Raw genomic sequence first — 19,651 nt, forward strand, 5'->3', positions numbered from 1 at the left:
TTAACTTATCAAGAGCCTCATTTACTGCGTCTGTCTATCGGATAAAGATAAAAACTAAAATAGATTAGGCCGTAGACTCAATACCACAACCTCTGCTGGTACAACAACCACTAAAGAGTAAGCTGCTATCAAGTATGATAGTTCATGTTGTTGTTGTTGTTGTTACGAAAGCGCTTATGGCGAGCAATAAAATGTTGAGTGCAAATTTAAGCTAAGCAGTGCTCCGGTTGTACTGCAGCAGAGAGCTACATTTGCGTATTAAAAAATTTAGTAACTTTTCGTGCTCAGCGACTTTTGGTTGATTTTGCGTTCCTCTGCTGGTAGGGCGAAATAATTTTCTATGGAAAAGTGTGAAATGTGCAGTTAACGAGTACTGGAGTACTGCCTGTGAAATTGGATTTATTTTTATTTAATTGTTTAGCTATAATAGTGAATACAATTTTTTATATTTGAAAAAGTATTGCTCAAGGAGCTTCGTAGTGTAATTTTACGACCGCAAACATGTCCACTTTTGTGAATGGCGTGCGTGGCGTCTTCCGCCGTCATCCCTTTCTCACCAACAGTGCCATTTATGGCAGTTTGTATGTCGCTGCTGAGTATTCTCAACAATATTTGGTGAAACGTGTGCTGGTAAATGATTTTGTTTCTACATTCTCAATTTGCGTAAATGAAAAAATATACATACATACATATGAACGCATTTGTGTGTGCGTAATCAGCTGTTGATAAAGTTGTGTTTATACGAGAATTAAAACGAATTTGCAAGTAGTGGATTCTTGTGCTATGTAGTTAAATAGCAGGCGATTAGGTAATGCGAGAAAGTGTAATCGAATCAGTTTGAGAGTAAACGGCAGTAAACAAAGACAAAAAAAAAAACAAAAATTGAAGAAAATTCTATTTCAGTGAAGAACCACTGACATTTATTATAAAAAATTTAAAATATTTCCTTTTTGAAACAAGAAAGAAAGGTAGCCATTTTTATATCATTCTGTATCAAGGGATCCCTGTGGTCTAGAGGATAATTTCAGGATATTTTCAATTCAGGATATTTTCAGGAATTTTTTTACAATAATATAAAACAAATGAAAAACGATATTTACATTTTTTAGTCTTCTTATATAACTTCTTTTACATAGAAGATTGCGATTTTTAAATTTTAATAATTTAAAAAATGGCGCTGAAGTTGATCCTCCCGAAAAATTGAACCTGGACGGTGTCGTTCATTTTGGCTCTTCTATTTATCTGAAACACAAAAACTAAAAAAATTATTGATCAGTATGACTGCAGCTATGTTTCGGTATTAAAAAAAAAAAAACGATATAAATGAAATAATATGAAACTCCTACGGGTGATAACCATTGATGTTGAGAACAATATACATATTAAAATTCCAGACGATTCGGTTGAATATTTGTTTTTTTTTGTTGACAACACCAGGCCGAAAAAAGCCGTTTCGAGATAAATGAGTTTAAAGTTTGAGGTACAGGAGCACGCGGACCGCTTTCTACCTAGTCAATGAGCTGTAGAAGCTATAATATTGGGGATTTCCGGATGAAAATTTCGCAGTATATTCTTAAGATACTACACTTTCGAAATATCGAAAAAACAAAATATCATATTTTTTGAAATTTCTAGACCACTGGGTCCTCTGAAGTTCACCGAAAAAGTCGAAGTACTCTTCATCTTACGAATGTGGCTTGAAAAGTAATTGGCATAAGCAAAAAGAAAACCACAATTTTCTTGGTAAAACGCAATTTATTTCTTTGAATCGTCTCTGTATTAACTCAGTCCGCACAGTGAGAATGGTTGGCATAATGGAAAAGTACAATTAAATTTTTTACATTTTTTTAAGGTTTCAAAAAGATATTCGTTTCATAGACCGTGTCTTAGTTTTTATGAAATTTTGTTCTCCAAGCATTTGCTTCTAATTTGAAAGAAGCGAAAATAATGATATAAAAATAATAAGTTAATTAAATAATAAGTTACTCTTAAATCTTAGATCTTCTTGTAACACTATTGGTATAAATTTGCTGTGACTTTTAAGGTAGAGCTAAATATTAAACCTTTCAGGCTTTACGAAAATCTTAGAAAGGCTAAATTTTTAAGTTTTTTCAGGCTTTGTGTGCTTTACAGATTTCTTGAAATAAACAGCTGATTCGAATATTGATGCAGGTGTTAATTTGCAATAACAATAGAATTATTATTTTAATAGTACTTTATCTATTTTATAATACTTTATCTTACTTTATTTTATTTGTCGCTATTTTAATATTTATTTTATTTTAATTTATTTTCTTTTTTAAATTTTATATAGTTTTATTTCATTTTATTACTTAATTTGTATTAGTTTTATTTTACTTTTTATTTCTTTGTGTTTTATTTAATTTTTTAGTTTTTGATTTTATTTTAATTTTATTTAATTAGCCAGGATAATAAATTGCAATATTATATTTTACTATACTTAAACATTTTTTGTATTACATATTCATATTCCCCTTACACACACAAACACACTACTTTTCGTGTACAGCCGGAAAGCGAAGCGGAACAAGAGGATATCGATTATGCGACAATAGGTCGGTATGCTGTGATGGGCACAACCGTTTTCGCACCAACACTCTATACATGGTTTGTTTATTTCCTTATTTTCATCACTGGCGGTATTCACAAAACCGATTAGAGAACTAATTTTATACAATTTTTATACACATTATTTAATAAATATTTTCCAATATAGAATTTTTTTTTAATTTTTCTTACTATTTCGGTTTTGTGGTAAACTACGCCCAGTAGTTTATAGTTTTCTTCATTACCATTAAGTGCTTTTAATTTAAATATTTGCTTACATCAATGCACCTCTTATATACATATATTGCTCACATTTATTTTTGACATTTTCTGTTCACTATGCCCTTTGATTAGTTTCAATTAAAATAAATTTGCACTTGAGCATTGTACTCAGCATTGTGTGCACATAGATATGCATAAATTAATCATAAAATTTTACTCGTCATTGTTCGTGCAATGCTTGCATTGCCGCTATTATCATTTGTTACTTCTTGCGCTTGGTTCGCTCTCACACTCAATCTCACCATAGTTTTGTTTGTTTTTGTTTATATGCACACATTTGATATCAATCGCTGTTCTTATCATGGTAGCATCGTTACTCGTCACACCCACATACACACCTAACTACGAGTTCCCCACAGTACAAAATGCACGTGTTATTTATTTATTACTCTCTACACTCTTGCAAATAAAAATTGCCTCCGCTCACCTATATAATTGCATTGTTAACATACATACATATGTGGGTATAACTCTCGACAAATACTCTCTCGTATTTTATACCAGTATTATTCAACTGCCTTAGCTTTTCAACAATCACCAACTACAACGTTTTTCACTTGCATCTAAAGCTGGATAAAAGAAAAAATTAAGCTTTGTTTTCATAAACTTTTACACTCTCGGAAAATGTCAGTTACTTTAAAAGTCTAAATCAACATGAGCTTAATTCTGTTTCTAACTGAACGTGTCTGGTAGCACCTAATTACAGGGATTTTATATACATAATTGGGTTATATTAAACCTATTTGCAAATACAAATGATCTAAAAAATAATTATTTATTAATAGATTTTATGTTAAATTTTAATATAAAATTTTAGCTTAAATTTTAATATTAAATTTAAATAATTTTCCCTGTTATTTGACGGCTTTTATGTATGAAAATAATACCGGTAATTGCTTAACTTGCAATTTCTGGATATTTTTAATGTAGTTCCAAAATTCCGGGATTGGTCCCCAAACATAACTCTCTTAAGGTTTGCAAAAATGCAACCTGAGTTTTACTTAAGTTCACGATCAATTATCCCTCTCGTTCGGTAGAATTTAAACTTCATTCATAAGTCATTTTGTGATTTTCTTATTTTGTTATATCTTTGGTTTGCTTTTATCTTTCCTTATGTTAAAATCTTGCATTATTTGCGTATTCTTTATATTAACCAGCCACACTTACAGCACTCGGTACACTCACTTCACAAAAGCACTCTTTACACGCATTTTACTAAAGCACTAAAAAGTATGTGGCTCTCAAACTGTTTCTTAGTCTTGTCTAGCGCAGCTTGAGTGATAAAACGAACGTATAAAGGCACAGCTATATTAGTCCGCACATCTCTGTAGGCACTTGCCTATTCACTGCTCAGCATAATCATGCATTAATAATTGTTTATTTTTAATAAATTTTTAATAATAATTCCGTTATTTTATTTTTGTCTAAAAACAAAATCAGGTACAAGTGGCTGGATCGCACATTTCCAGGTACTGCCAAGCAGACCATCGTGAAGAAACTGGTGTGGGATCAATTTGTCTTGACGCCCTACCTGCTGACAGTTTTTTACACAGGTACTTGCATAAGTTGATGGAAATTTTGTTAAGAAATTTTACCTATTTTTGTAAAATCATTCATTTTAAAATTATTAAAACGTAAAATTATATTCTAATATATATATAAAAGTATAGGGAGCATTCTTTACAAATCGAGCGACATTTTTGAATGAATTAAATTTTTTACGTCTTCTTTAACGAAAAAAAGAGTATTTTTGAAGTGAAACTTCTTAGGCGTCGATGGACGAGCGAGAAGGGAGAGTAAAATTTGAAGACCATGCAACGTTTTGGGCATTTTCGTGAAAAAGATGTAACGTAGAGGAAAAGGAGAGAGAGAGCTATACCTTATATATATCTTAGATACACTTTAGGCTATTTTTCCTGAGTTTTTCCATGTGGCTGCTAATTTCTAGGGAGAAATAACACTGCCTTCTTTGGCGCTTGTTTGTTGGTGCAAACTTATAGGAAATATATTTTTGGTACCTACTTTTTAGCGTTATATTTCCTTGGTGCCTACTGTTTGGGGCGTTTTTTGGTCCTAATTTTTTTGTCGTTTATTTTTGGTGCCTACTTTTTGGCGCTCATTTCCTGGTGCTTGTGCGTACTATAATGTGCTATCCATTCCGGCGTCGGATTTATTGGTTGCCTTGCGGTAATTTGTGCCGTTGTTGCGGTCCTGGAATCGCTGCGTGTGTGCGGGTGATAAACGCTCGGAGTAGTGCGCGTTGTTGCCACGGTTTGTGTCCGGCGTTTACCTACACCGGTCGACCCTTCTCCGTTTTTTGTAAATTTTGTCTATTTGTATTCTCTGCAAATGTTGTAAATTTATTTAGATATATATTCTTTCTCTTTCTCTCTCTCCCTCTCATTCTCTCTCGGGTCTCTCTCGGTCTTCTTTGTCTGTCTTGAAAGTTTCACTTCTGTTATGTGTACTACGCTACACGGACTTTTTTTTTAATATTTATTTTGGAAAATAATAAATAGAGGAAATTCGTGATTTTTTTTTGGCTAGAGTACTAATTTTCAAATATTCTTTACACTGGTTCCATTGCGGCCAAAAACTTCTGCACAAAAATTAAAAATTCCGCTAAACCAAAAATATATAGATACATTTTTATTCAAATCTTTCCGCTTTGTAGCAGAATCTTCAATATTTGCATACACAAATAATGCGATTTATTCTTTCATCCTGTTTTCACTTCAATTTCTGCATATTTTTAGGCATGTCTTTAATGGAACGCGCTGAGGATCCCTTCAAGGAGTTGCGCGAAAAGTTCGTGCCTACATTTGTACGCTCTTGCATATTTTGGCTGCCAGCGCAAACATTAAATTTCGTCTTGGTTGCGCCGAGATTTCGTGTGATTTACATGGGTGTTTGTGGTTTCATCTGGGTAAACATTTTGTGCTGGATTAAGCGGCAGCGAAACGAGCTGGAGCCCGAGAGTGAAGTGAAGGTGAAGGTGGCTGCTCAGTAGAGGCCTAACCTAAAATCAGCTGTAGCTGTATTTTAAAAATGAGATTTAAATTTACGTTAGATTAGTTAGTTAAAAAAGCAATGCAATGAGATTTGAGTTTATAATAAAAAGCCGCAAGGGGGCTTAGTATTTTAAAATATTTCATGAACTTTTGAAAATGAATTTCGAAAATGTCGGTAACATCGGTATAACGATAACTACAGCATACAAATGCTGATATACTCGCCTAATTGAAAATCATGGAGAGTTAGAGATTCAGGCATTCTAGTGTTTGTCTGGTTGTACTCCATTTAAAATCGATATTTTTACTTATAATTAAATTTTTATTTTGTAAGGTCTAGTATAAAATTATCATCACTATGGAAAATAAACCTTCCGATACCGTCTTAACACATGGTGGCGCAAAATTAATCATCCACTTCTGTTTTTAATAACTTATTCACTAAATTAAAAAAAAATGCTTTTTTTTGAGTGATGTACAGACTGTGTCAGAAAAAAGGAACCGCGATTATTCATGAAGTATAAAAGACATATATTTAGTGTAGTGTTCATCGTTGTCGAGTATAGCCTGGCATCTTCTTAATGCTTTGGACCAGCTTCTCGTCGACAAACAGGACTCGATTTTGCGAACTTGACGCGCGAGTTGCTTTAATTCATGTACTGCCCTTCTGGCAAGATGCGTATTCATAGTTTCCCACACATTTTTAATGGGGTTGGCGTCTGGGAACTGGGAAGGCCAGTCCAATACTATGACGCCATTTTCTTGTTTTGTTGTTTCTCAATGTGTTTTTCTGAGAGCAGTGGCTTTGATGATGTGGGACGGTAGGATATGTTCGCCTCCTTCAGTCGTCGTTCGATGGTGTTGATACTCACATCTTCTCTCTTTTTAGCAAGAACTGATCGTGTTTGCCGTAGTCACAAAGAAGGGTTTCGCTTAAAAAGTTGGGCCCTTGAAGCTTGGAGATTTATCCTGCTTTTTGTCGTCACTCGCTCCAAACCGCGCTCGGAAAAGTCACCAACATTTTTGCCCGCCTTATTCTGCTGATTCCACATCACAACAAACTTTTTAGATGTTCTAATCACTTTTGCAGCCTCTGCGTAAGATACTATCGGCCCTTTCGAATGTGTGCATAAAAATACCGCCTCGAAACACTTCGCGTATTTCTCACTGATTTTTATTTGGTTGCGTTTACAGGAAAATTTCGAACGACACTGACCTGAGTTAGCACTGGCATCGTAGCCCTTGAGTGGGACTATTTTGCAGCCAAAAGCAGAACAAAATATACATACATATTTTGGAGTTATAAGAAAAATACCGAATCTTTTTTTCTGACACAGACTGTAAATCTTTATGTGGACCTTTACGTGTTCCATTGCCTGTCTGTTTGTATGCTACAGTTGTCTAGTTTAAAAAAATATAAATTGCAAAAAATACATATTTGATGTTAGGGTGATTAATTTTGCGCCACCTTATATACACATGTAAATTAAAATAACTAAAAATTCTATCGATGAATAAATAATACCACTAATAAAAAAACAAGATTTATCGAGAAGCCCGCATGATGCTGCCGCTTCCGACTGGCCTAAATTTAAGTGTAGATTACGAAATCGACGAGACAAACAATTACACGCAAAATTGTTCGAACTTCCAAATATATGCGTAGTATCCGATAATGCAACAACTTCTCTCTGTTTTATTATTCTTTTGCTTTTTTCATGGAATTTCATATTCTAAATTACCTTACATAATTTATAGAATTAAGAAATTTACGTTTTATAAAAATTTATATAGGCAAAATTAGAAATATCGAATATCACGAAAAGTATAAAAATATTGGGTTGTTCGGAAAGTAATTTCGTTTTTTTGTGGTGAAAATGAAAGACGATCTTCGCCTTCAGACCATTCCGTGTGATCATAACATGTCTTTATCAGCTTCAACCGGCCTCCCAGAATGTGGAGCATCTTCGACATCAAAATTGCCGGATCGAAATTTTGCAAACCAGTTCTGGCACTGGCGTATTGTCAACACATCTTCTCCATACACATCGTCTAATTTCTTTCTAGCTTTAATGGCGTTCTTATCTTTTCTATAGTAAAAAAGTAAAATACGACGAAAATGCTGCTTATTGCTTTCCATATTTAAAAGGGCACCGACCAAGAACTATTGCGTAAAATCAATTGAACTCATTCACACACAAGCCTTGCTATATCAGCTATTAAAATATATGATGACAATGCGACTTAAGAGTGAAGTGCGAAAAAATACAATTAAATCCTCTGTCGGGAAAAAACGAAATTACTTTCGGAACAAACCAATATAATACCACGCCTTAAATATGCTTTATTGCCCATATCTATCATATCTATCGACAAATTGGTAACTATATCAATAATTTTAAATACAAAATACCTCGATAAATAAGGATATGCTGAGAACATCAAAATATTTCGATATATTAATTATTTAGTTTTAGAAACATAAATATTCATAAAACTTTTAAATTTTTTGATTTTACATATTTTAAGAATGTATGGATTAAAATGTAAGTATAGTTGCACATGAAAAAATATTTTACACAATAAATTATTATATTACATAATGAAATTAATTTAAAAATATTTCTTTACATATGTGAATTTTTTTGAATTTTTTTAGCTCGAAATCTTAGCAAAATAAGTGAAAAATGTATTTGAAATTTTTCTTTCGTCTTGCAGAAATTAAGAAAATCTGAGATTTTGTTTGCCTTTTGCGCATCACAGCCAACGATGATGGTAATGGTAATGGTTGTACGGGTAAAGCTAAGGCCTTTATGTAGTGCGACCAGATTGATCTATTGTGCGCCCCTAATTATTTAATTATAATTATTTAGTATACCAAGGAATCGAACCAGCTCCTTAGGAGGGAACAATTCTAGGCCTTCCTCCTCTAGTAGGTACGAGCCCAGGATTCTGTGTCTCCTGTGGCCTAATGCCTCCCAGTTGGTGAATAAGTGTTCCATAGACTCCTCTTCATCACAGCAGAACCTGCATAATCTTATACTAGGTAGCCCTATTGTGTTAAAGTGTTTATTACAGACAAAGTGACCTGTAAGTGCTCCACAGAGTAATCTGAGGCCCTTTTTATCTAGGGTTGGAGCAGATTTTGCTCTGTTGGCATTGAAGTTCAAAAACTTTTTGGAGTGATTAAGGCCGCTTGTGCCGTTTCAGTGTTCCCTGATTTTAGTTTGGATCCATTTTTTGGTTTCCTGTTTTATATTATTTTTGTTAAAGTTGAAAAATGGGGTTGGTCCAATAAATAGCCCTTCTGCCCCTTTTTTTGGCATAAAAGCCTACCTTCTCATTTCCTTCGTGTCCCTCCTGTCCTGGTATCCAAATCAGTGAGACTTGAATGTGAAGCTCTTCACGCTATTCAACCAAAAGATGATAGATTCACCAGGCTTGGCCATTAGCTATGAAGAAAAACAAAATTGAGCGAGCAGCTTTGACTGTCACGTTACAGGCGAACAAACCGCTGTCATGACCCCGGTTACGTCAGCAAATAAGCTGATTCCTTCAAAGTCACAGAGAAAAATATCGGAAGCGAGCTTTCACCATATACTCAAAAATGTGTTAGCTATATACTCATTTTCTATATATCACCATATACTATAAGCTCTCTTCCGATATTTTTCAGCGACTTTTCTTATACCATAGTAAACGAAATTTTACCTCGAAAGGGCAAAAGAGTTGTTGTGCTTGCTCGAAAGTGTTTAATTTCCGAACATTGTGCACTATGCGGGGAACAAATTTTAAATGAGGAATCTTTCAACTCACAAAATGATCGAGAACATGTTTTGGAAGCTGCTTTGAAGCAGGGTGAAAAGATTTTGGAGGTCTGGCTGAAAATTAAACCGTTGATTGGCTCTCAGCGAGTTCGGCAGAATATGACTTCGCAGTGCGATTATTTGTCAACAGCTCATTATGAATAATGCAATAAGATAGGTATACCTTAGATGCTCATACCCTTGCTTACATATACCCAAATAGCTACTTAGTCCACGTCCTTTTTAAGTGTGCAAGAGATTTTGAATTTATTTTGCAAGATTATGCATAGGAAACATTTATTTTAGCTTCTTGGGTGATTTTTGAGATTTTCCAGAAAACTTTTTCTGTAATATTATTTTCGAGAATAAGGTTTATGGTTAAAGTTTTCTCACATTTCATGGGATGATTTGCCTGCCTTATCAAATCGGGAGTTTCTAACTTTTAAGTGCACAACAAACAAGGCGGAAGTATTTACAGATAAAGCATATAATATTTATGTATAAGCGTGTGCAATTGTATGTATGTATGCTTATGCGGATTACTCCAAAACTTGCAGACATTAACCAGCCCTTGCAGATTAGCCACACGACAAAGATTTATCACACCAAAAAAGCGACCACTTTTGTGAAGTGCATAACTACTTTCGTGCGCTTAAATGCGTACAAACATAAGTGAGAAAGCAGACGCTATACGAGTATGTGTATGTGGTAGTGAGAGTGTGCGTATAAAACTAAATGTTACGTATACGCCATGGAGGGGCATTGAGTGGCGAGCGTGCTTTGATTTTTTGTTTGTTATTTTTATATACATATTTTTAAACATTTTTTTGTATGTGTTTGTATTTCTTTTTTTAGTTTTTATCTTTTTATATTTTTTTTAATTTTTTTTCTTTGCTGCAAAAGCTGGCTTTGTGTAACAACAAAGCAGCGCATAACTGTGGCGTAAATCGTTATGCTTCCTGTGAAAAATTGCAAAATGTTTTTGTCTTGTTGTTGTTGTTTTTGCACGCCTGCAAGTGTTGCGCAACAATATGTTGCCGAATAGCAGCAAGGTTGCGGCCAAGTGATAAAAAGCCGCCTTTGCGCCTTCTGCGCCAAAAATGAGGTTGTGCTCGTTGGGGAGCGTGGCGCGCGGCATGGGCAAATAGCAGGGAGTAGGGAGCAGCGAGCAGCCAGCCGCCTTTGTGAAAGGTTAAAATTTCCATATACCAACGCAAAAAGCTCAACCGCTGTCGCTGCATATTTTGTTGTTTGGGCCCCGGATTTATGTATAACTTTTTTTGTTGTTGTTTTCTGGCGGCGCAACAGTTGCTCGCATAATTTTAACACCTACACATGAAAAAGTAAGTATGAAAATAAATAATTTTTGATTGTACAACAAAAAAAAAAACATGAGAAAATGTCAACAGGAGCTGCATATCCTTTGCTGGTGGCTGCTGTTGCGTCCACGACACGTCGCGGCTCCATCGAGTTTTCGGCAAATGTTAAGCAGCGCAAAGATTAATGAGCGAAAATTTTAAATGTACGCTATGTAGCGCTTATATTTGCATAATTTGTGTAGCATTTTACACCTTTTAACGCGCTCCCATCAAACGGCGCGTAAACGAAAGTGGCGCACAATCAACCAACAACCAGGCTGGTTGGCAGTCGAGTGGTTGCCTGGTTGGCACAACAAGTGGAATACCTTTGTTGGGATTTTTATATTTTTTTTGTATTTTTTTATCAACTTTATTATAGTTCAAGGACATGCATTTGCTGAAAAAAATGGGGGAAAATAAATTTCCTTTTTTGCATAAAGTTAACCTTTTCGCCGCTTTGTTGTACGTATTATAATTTGAAATTTAAAAAATGCAACTTTTCACAACTTTCATTCCTCACACCTCCCCCGCTTCCTGAGCACTCCAGCTATGCACAGGGAGCGTGCGTTGTATACATAAAAAGTGTTACTCTTTCAGGTATGGTAAAAAGTAGGTTTCAAAAAAGTAGTTATGAAAAAATACCAACTACAGCAACTGTTGGCAGTTGCTAGCTGTTGAAGTGGCAGTAGTGGCTGTTGGTAGGTGAATAAGCAACTGGTTCAGTTGACAGTTGGGTCGAGTGCTGTTCGCTAAGGCCAATGTGGCCAAGTGGAAGATGTGGCAAAGCATCGCTTTGAGAAAAAATCTATGCAGAAAATTAGCTTAGAAAAAGTTTACACAGTTAACTGGTATAGTTGTGGTGTTGTGGTTATGAATAGATAAATTCATGTTGCTATGACACCTATTGATAGAGAGCGAAAGAAAGCAGTGCAAAAAACGTTGGGAAATTTTTGATTATGGCATGCGGAAAAAGGAGTCGTTAAAGACGAAATGGGCGCCAGATCAGGTAATGGTGCGAGTTTGATTTTGTTTGCGCTGCCCGGGATGAAATATAGTATGGAAATAATTAAAAGTTTTTGGAATAAAATTACTTCTTATTATAATTTTTTTAGTAGAAAGATCTTGGATGTAAATATGAAACCCAAATAATAAATAACTTTTTTACCACAGAAAAAAAAAGAAATGATTTTGAGTGTCTACTGCAGCTGTCAATTTTTTTTGTCGGGAGACACTAGCAACTACGGCACTCCGACATCATTAAGTCCATTGTGCTGAGCTCGAGCTCCTTTTTTAAATTTCTTTAAATCTATCCGACCTCCGAAGATATCTGAGTAGATCTTTTGGTGCCAGGGAGCCAAGTTGGTCGCTTCTTAACACATCAGTGCCAAAGACGTCGACCCTGATCCGAGCGAAAGCCGGGCAGATGCACAGAAAGTGGTCCGCCGTCTCATCCTTCTCTCCTCATGCTGGGCAGAGGAGATGCTTAGCTTTTCCATCTGATTTGCTAATAGAAAGTGGCCCGCCATCAGTCCAACCAGCTGCCTACAGTCCCTTCTATTTAATGAGAGGAGTTTTTACGACAGTTAGTCGGACATGACAGGTAACATCAGTTTTGTCCACCTGCAGCTGCTCTCAGCCGTAACCCGTTTGCTAACCGTGGCTGTAATGGCTGCAGAAGGGAGTGGGCCGAAGAAGTCGGCCTCAGAGCCCATCCTAGTTAAAGAGTCAGAGGTCAACAGTTGGCCACAGTGCGTTGTAGTCTCGATAAGGTCCTCTTGACTCCCACGAGAGATAGTCTACTTATCCAGACCGCTGATGAATTGGATTGGTGATAATAGGTCTTATCATAGCCGTGTAGATCCATAGGATCTTGCTAAGAAAAATACCCCACGTTTTCCCAAAGACAACTTTGCATTGCCCGAAAGCTGTCAGTGCTTTGGATTTCTTTGTTTCAACCTATGACTTCCAAAGGAGTTTACTATCGAAGATTAGCCCAAGATATTTGATTTCATTTGATAGCTGGATTGTGACTGCTTTTAGATCAGGCAGAACGAGTCCATCAAGCTTCTTTCTTCTGGTAAAGTGGACGATACCAATCTTGGTAGGGTTTTTTGGGTACCTTTTTCCATCTTTCCGGTAGATCTCCATATGAATGGAACTGCTGATCAGCTAGACCATACACCATCGATCGGAACAGGTGATAATCGGACGGCGCAATATCTGGAGAATATGGCGTGTGGGGTAGGATTTCCCTTTTTAGTGTTTCCAGGTAGGGTTTTGGCAACGTGAGACCAAGCGCTGTCATGCTGTAGAATCACTTTTTCATGCCTCTCCGCGTATTGTGGCCACTTCTCGCGCTGTGCTCGGTTGAATCACATCAATTGAAGTCGATACCAATACCCAGTGATGGTTTTGCTTGGCTTTAACGGTTCATAATAAATAACACCAACTTGGTCCCACCAAATACATAGCATTACCTTCGCAGCGTGAATATTCGGCCGAGGCGACGACGTAGAAGCATGACCAGGCATGACTTTCTTTTCTCTAGATTGCTATAATGAATCCATTTTGCATCACTCGTCACGATGCAATGAAGAAACCCCTTCCCTTCCGAAGAAACGACGTTCAACATCCCTTTGTTTTAACTTATAAGGAATCCAAGTCCCCTGTTTCTGAATCATTCTCGAATCATGCAATCGCTTATAAATGGATTGGCGAGTAACTCCTAGTACTGAAGCAAGCTCTTCTTGCGTTTGACACGGATCCTCACTGAGCAATGCCTCCAAGTCAGCGTCTTCGAAGGTTTTTGGCCTTCCTTCACGCGGACGGTCGTCAACCTCAAAATCACCGTCTTTGAAGCGCCCCAACCAATCTCGGCACGTTGTTTCACTTAAAGCAGCATCTCCATAAACTTTTTGTAGCTCTCGATGCGCTTCAGCCGCCGTTTTTTTCGAATGAAAGAGGAAAATCAACACTTCCCGCAAATGACGATTATTCGGCACAAAATCAGACATTTTCACAAAACCAAAAGTCTATGATACCAAAACAAAATCAATGTCTAGGTTTATGACGTTGAGGTTATGTTAGAATCGCCTAGCACACACTGCTGGCGGCATCTGTTGACAAACAGCGGGAACTTAGTTGCGCACCTAATACATACTAGAATTTTTTCAAAACTCAACATTCGTATGGCTGACCATTTTCAATGGATTACAATTAATTTTTTCTAATTTTTGATACTTTCAGTTATATTTTTTCAGCAAACTTTTTTATTTTGTTTGTGAATTAATGCAACGATTTGCATTGGGTGCAGTAGAAAATCGTTGTATTCTCATTTTTGTAATTCTCTGATCTCTCCTTAGCGACTGCTGTGCATAACCGTTTCAATGAAAACATGAAACTCAGACAGTTTGGTTTATGATTTTTTTTTTATTTTTTGCATAAGCTTAAAATTTTTCTATACTTCGAAATAAATGGTTTGCAGCAACTAATGACAGTCAAGCCAGCCGGCACCAGAAGTTATTTCTTATCTCTTACTAATTACATGTGCATGTGCGCGTGTGATTGTTAGCGAAAGTTGAAGTATGTTTGCACGTCTATACACCTGTGTATTTAGTTGTTTAAGGACACACCACAACTTTCACGCAAACGAGGCTAATGCACAAATAGCCTGTGTCAATGAAATTAATTAAGAAAGTTAACGTTATTAGGTTAAAAAGTCAATGTGGTTTGTGAGCGACGAGAGAGAAGAAGATGATGAAAAATGAGAAGGTGCTTCACACCACAACAACAACAAGAAGCAGCAATGCTACAAACGATGCCAGCAACTATGGGCATACACGTACATTAACATTAACTACAACAAAACAAGCAACACTTGTACTTGAATTGGGAATGAGATGATAAATAACTGAAGGTAGCTGAGGAGGAAGGTTGGCAAAAAGGGCTTGAGTCGAGCAGATAATTAGGTAAGGATGTTAAAGTAACCAGGTATATATTGTACATAAATACATATGTATATTAGGGTGGTCAATATTTCTGAAATTTCGGATGTTGTTCGAGACCGTCTGTAGAATAATGGGGCTAGCCAGAAAACGACTAAATGTGAAATATTTCGGGTAAGATTCGAAACATGCGTCTTGAGTAAATGTTAAAAATGAACTAACAAATTTTAGTGTAAAATGATCGAGAAATTATTTTCCAAAAATTAAAAAAAATATATTTTATTCTTAAAAGTCCATTTTTTCCCAAATATGAGGAAAATTTAACTTAAAATAATGTTAAAACAACCGGAGATATTTCACGTCAACAAATTCCATTCTATAATTTTTAGCAAAATACTTAGAAAATAATAATTGAAATAATTTTTTTAAATATATTTGCTCGTAAACGCTAAAAAAATCGTAAACGTAGAAATCTGAGTGTAGTCTCGAAAAATGACGAAAAATTTAAAAAATTAAAAAAGAAATTTTTTAATCTTAAATAATTTTGTTGTAAATGTTTGTTTTATTCTAACATATTAAAAAATAAATAACTTTCAAAGCTAATATAACCGCTGATATCTATTTTACACCAAAAAAACTTTAGACCATAAATTTAAGCCAAATAATTTTGAAATAAGTGGAATAATTTTTTTAAGTATATTTGCAGTTTTGTAGCCTATTAAATTCAAAGATTACAAAATGCAAGTTGAAGGTCTAAACTTTATGATTTTGATTGATTTTATATTGGATGATTTTTTTTAAATTCTTTTTTTACCTGCGATTTTGTACAGCTTCTCCATATAACGAATGCTCAACAGCACAACGAGCACCCTAATAAATGTATATAAAAAAGTTTCAAGTGTGCATGTAAGTGTCGGCCATGGAAGGTAGTTGCGGCTAATTACTTGTAATGCGCTGATGATAAATCAACGCTTACCGCGTCGTATGTGTGCGTACATCTGTGCTTAGCTAAGACTATCAATGGTGCCTTAAATGCACGCTCCAATTCAAAGCGCATTTTTGTATGTTAGTGTGTATGTGCGCGCTTCTTACCCGGCTACAGGGTATATAAGCCTATTCGAAACACTTCGACACGCCCCTATTTACGCTGCAATTGTGCTGATTTACTTAGGTATAAGTAGATCAAGTGCCTATTTAGCTGGGCTAACTGAAAACGTTCGCTTCACTTACATAGTTTGGCTTTAGTTCACTTTAGTTGACTTTAGTTGTGTGATAGGCGGGTTGGGCGGGGCGTATCAGCTGAGATAAGCTAAGCTTTCTCAGTTAAAGTTACATTTTTGTGATTCAGCGTTTTTCTGTTGGTGTGCACCTTTGTTCTTGTGGTTGCATTTTTTACTTGTGTGCCCAAATAGCTGCGGTATTTAGTTTCCATCCTTTCATTCCGCATGTAAGGGAGCGCCACTCTTGTGTGTTTGTGTGTGTGTATGTGTGCGTCACTATTTATCATTCAAGCAGCAAGCGAAGCCAATTGGTGACTCACGCTTGGCATTGTTGCTTCCGACACCGACACAATAAGCAAGCGCGCCATCAGCTCTCTCACGCTTAAGGTGTATGAAATCGTGTAAGAGTATGCGTGCTTAGTAAATTTATATACTAATTATATACTACTACGATTACTGCACACGCATGTCGGTGATTATCTGTATATGTATGCGCTGTATTGTATGTAAGTATGTACGTAGAACACCTTGTGAGTAAGCCTCCTAATTAAGTTTATAAATATTTAGTGTGTGAATTTAATTGTATGCGTGAGAGGGAATTTGTGGAAAATTACTACGAACATTCAGGCATACTTCCTTCGAGTTTACTACACTACAGCAACAAGAAAAAAACAAACCCCATACACTTAACACATTAACAATGCCAACAATAGTGAGGCAACAATACGTATAATCACCAACACGCAAACTAATAGTTTTATAAATGAGCGTAGAAAGTTATGTGAAAGTGCACAGTGGCACAAAATGATGCAATAATGAATACAAATTTAGATTAATAAATTAATCACACAAACACAATAGCGATTAATGGCGAATTTCACACAATTGACACACAATTATCTCGCCCAGTAGATTTGGTAATTGAATATTTATTAAATTTAGAGTGTTAACGGAAACCGTCGATTAAGGAAACTTTTTAAAAAAGAAGGCATTTTCAACCCTAATTTAAAATAATTGGATACAAAAAAAATTGGAAAGAACAACAAACCTTAAAAATAGTTTTCGGATAAGAAACATGTAAAAAAAAGAAAAAATAAGAGATATATAGAGAAGTCTTTTTTAACATTTTAGAAATTTTATGCGGCCAAAGTATTTGTTGTGAGTGCCGTTAAAAACACTCGGACTCGGTAGTCTAGCGTAAGTGCACCAGCCTGCCATCCCAAAGGTTGTGGGTTCAAATCCCACATAAAGTACGGTTCTCGCACTTTTTCAAATTTACCCACTTTCTTTCTAAAAAAAAAATCTTTCCTCAACCCTAACAACTTATCCTTTCCATCCCTACTCCCGCACAATAGTCAGGACATTATTTGTAAACACGCAAACAATCAAATTCAGTGGCATTGCATCACTGGCGCCAGCAAGAGGAAGCGGGCGGTCGCGGTAACAGCGCAGCCACACGAAATTTAGCGAGGTCTTCAACCATCTGTGCGATCCTTCTGCCAAAAAAAAATGGAACACAGATGGCGCTCCAAGCAGTAAGAAGGTGTTGTTCCTAAGCAACGACAGGTGGGCATTCCCACTACTTAGGACTGGTAGCGACGGCTGATCACCTACCCTGTCAGAAATCAAAATAGATTTACGAAACCAACGTAAGACAATGAATTTGGAACAAAAAAAAAACAAAAATATTTATTGAATTTAGAGTGTCAATGGAAACAGCTGATTAGGGTGAATTTTTAAAGAAGAAGGCATTTTCAACGTGAATAATGAGATACAAAAAACTTGAAAAGAAGAACAAACGTTAAAAACAGATTTGAAGAAAAAAGCGTCTCAAAAGAAAGTAGAAATATAGAGGAGTCTTCTTTAACATTTTAGAAATTTTAGAGAGCTAAAGTATATTAGAAAAATCCTTGATATATATAACGGAGATATATTGGACTGCAAAATTTATGTACAGTCATTGTCCACTGTGCAACGCTGCACAGACTATTTAGCGCATTTGTGTATCTTCATCCTTAATTACCAAGTTATCGTCGAAGTCGTTGCCGGCAATGAATATTAACTCGCTTGCCGTAAGCCATTTTATACTCGTAATTTTATAATGTTGCAACACGTTCAATAATATTGACGGAGTTATATAGAATAAGCAGATAATAGGCCACATTACGCCCAATAAAAATCCTAATATTCCATTATGACTTTCACAACCAACTACTTCAATGGTGAGTTTACGGTTACCCCTTTTTTATGTGTCTATTTTTTCTCGATGTTTTCAATTTATGTTGTGAATATTACTCAGAAATGCTGCATTTTAGTAATAGTTTTTGTTGATAATTAAAAAATTATATTTGTCTTGGTTTAGCTATAAATTAACCCAGTCTAATTATGCTCTATTGACGTACTTTAATATTACCTGTTTCAATTTAGCTTAGAAGTCCCGCTTCGAACGACATAGTTTTATCAAATTTTCAAGAGAGTTGGGCCGATAATTTTTGTGTTAATTATCTTGCGGAACATATGCGTGCAATTATTGTAGTTTAATAGTCAAATTAGAGTTTAGATTAAAAGAGTTGAAGAGAATTATTTATTCAGGTAATGGAGGTTTGTTCTGAATTTTGAGTGAAAAAGATAGTAAGTTGTATTATCGAGGTCAATTATTACCAGCTGTCACCTTTGGGGAAAAACCGGAATTTTGAATAAATCAAGTGATCGAAGTATCTTGTGGAAGTGGAAAATGTATTTGTTTGTAGGCTTAAGTGTCATAAGAAGTAAACTGAAAAAAATTTAATAACTTTGAAATTTGTTCAAAATTCTGCATTTTTCCTTTTAACTTTTTAACAAAAAAAAAATGGTTTTAATAATATTTTTTTTAATAAATAAAATTTGAAAACTATGTTTTAACCCTAAAAATTAAAAAAAAAACCAAAATTAAAGAAATATTAATAGTCTCTAGACCAAGATTTTCAAGATATTGAATAAATCTCAAAATTATTACCTCTTTTCCAAATTTTTTTCTACACATCTTCTTACAGTGAAACATTCAAACAAGTTAATTTTTATTAAAATTTTCGACAATATGCATTTAAATCTTAAATTAGTCTTAAAAATTACAGAAAAAAATTTAAGAATCTCTTGACCAAAATTTTTAATATCGAATAAATCTCAAAATTATTAAATTTCTTTCAACATTTCTTCCATTTACATATTCATATTCAATTTTCAGTTTACATGAATCGATGTATTACAAATTTTTGTGAGAGGTTGTTTTTGAATTATTATTATTATTATTAAATAAACAATTTTTAAAAAATTTTAGTTCAAAAATTGTCTTGTAATATTTTTTACACAAAAACAAGAATATAAAAATAAATAACCAAACTAAAAATACCGTCAAAATTAATAAGATATTTGAACAAAAAAATTTATAAAAATATTCTTATGAAATAAGAAAATGTTAAGAAA

The 19,651-nt window shown here is 35.0% G+C and overlaps 1 protein-coding gene across 1 annotated transcript; it reads left to right on the plus strand.

Moving 5' to 3' along the window:
• The first annotated feature begins 240 nt into the window (after positions 1 to 240).
• LOC129242792 (mpv17-like protein) lies at positions 241 to 6,456 on the plus strand. Its single transcript, XM_054879640.1, has 4 exons — positions 241 to 630; positions 2,531 to 2,628; positions 4,291 to 4,403; positions 5,607 to 6,456. Exons 1-4 carry the CDS (start codon positions 502 to 504, stop codon positions 5,858 to 5,860), a joined length of 594 nt encoding a protein of 197 aa, XP_054735615.1. The 5' UTR covers positions 241 to 501; the 3' UTR covers positions 5,861 to 6,456.
• The last annotated feature ends 13,195 nt before the right edge of the window (positions 6,457 to 19,651 follow it).

Source organism: Anastrepha obliqua, chromosome 3 (assembly GCF_027943255.1).
Source record: "Anastrepha obliqua isolate idAnaObli1 chromosome 3, idAnaObli1_1.0, whole genome shotgun sequence".
NCBI classification, from domain to species: Eukaryota; Metazoa; Arthropoda; class Insecta; order Diptera; family Tephritidae; genus Anastrepha; species Anastrepha obliqua.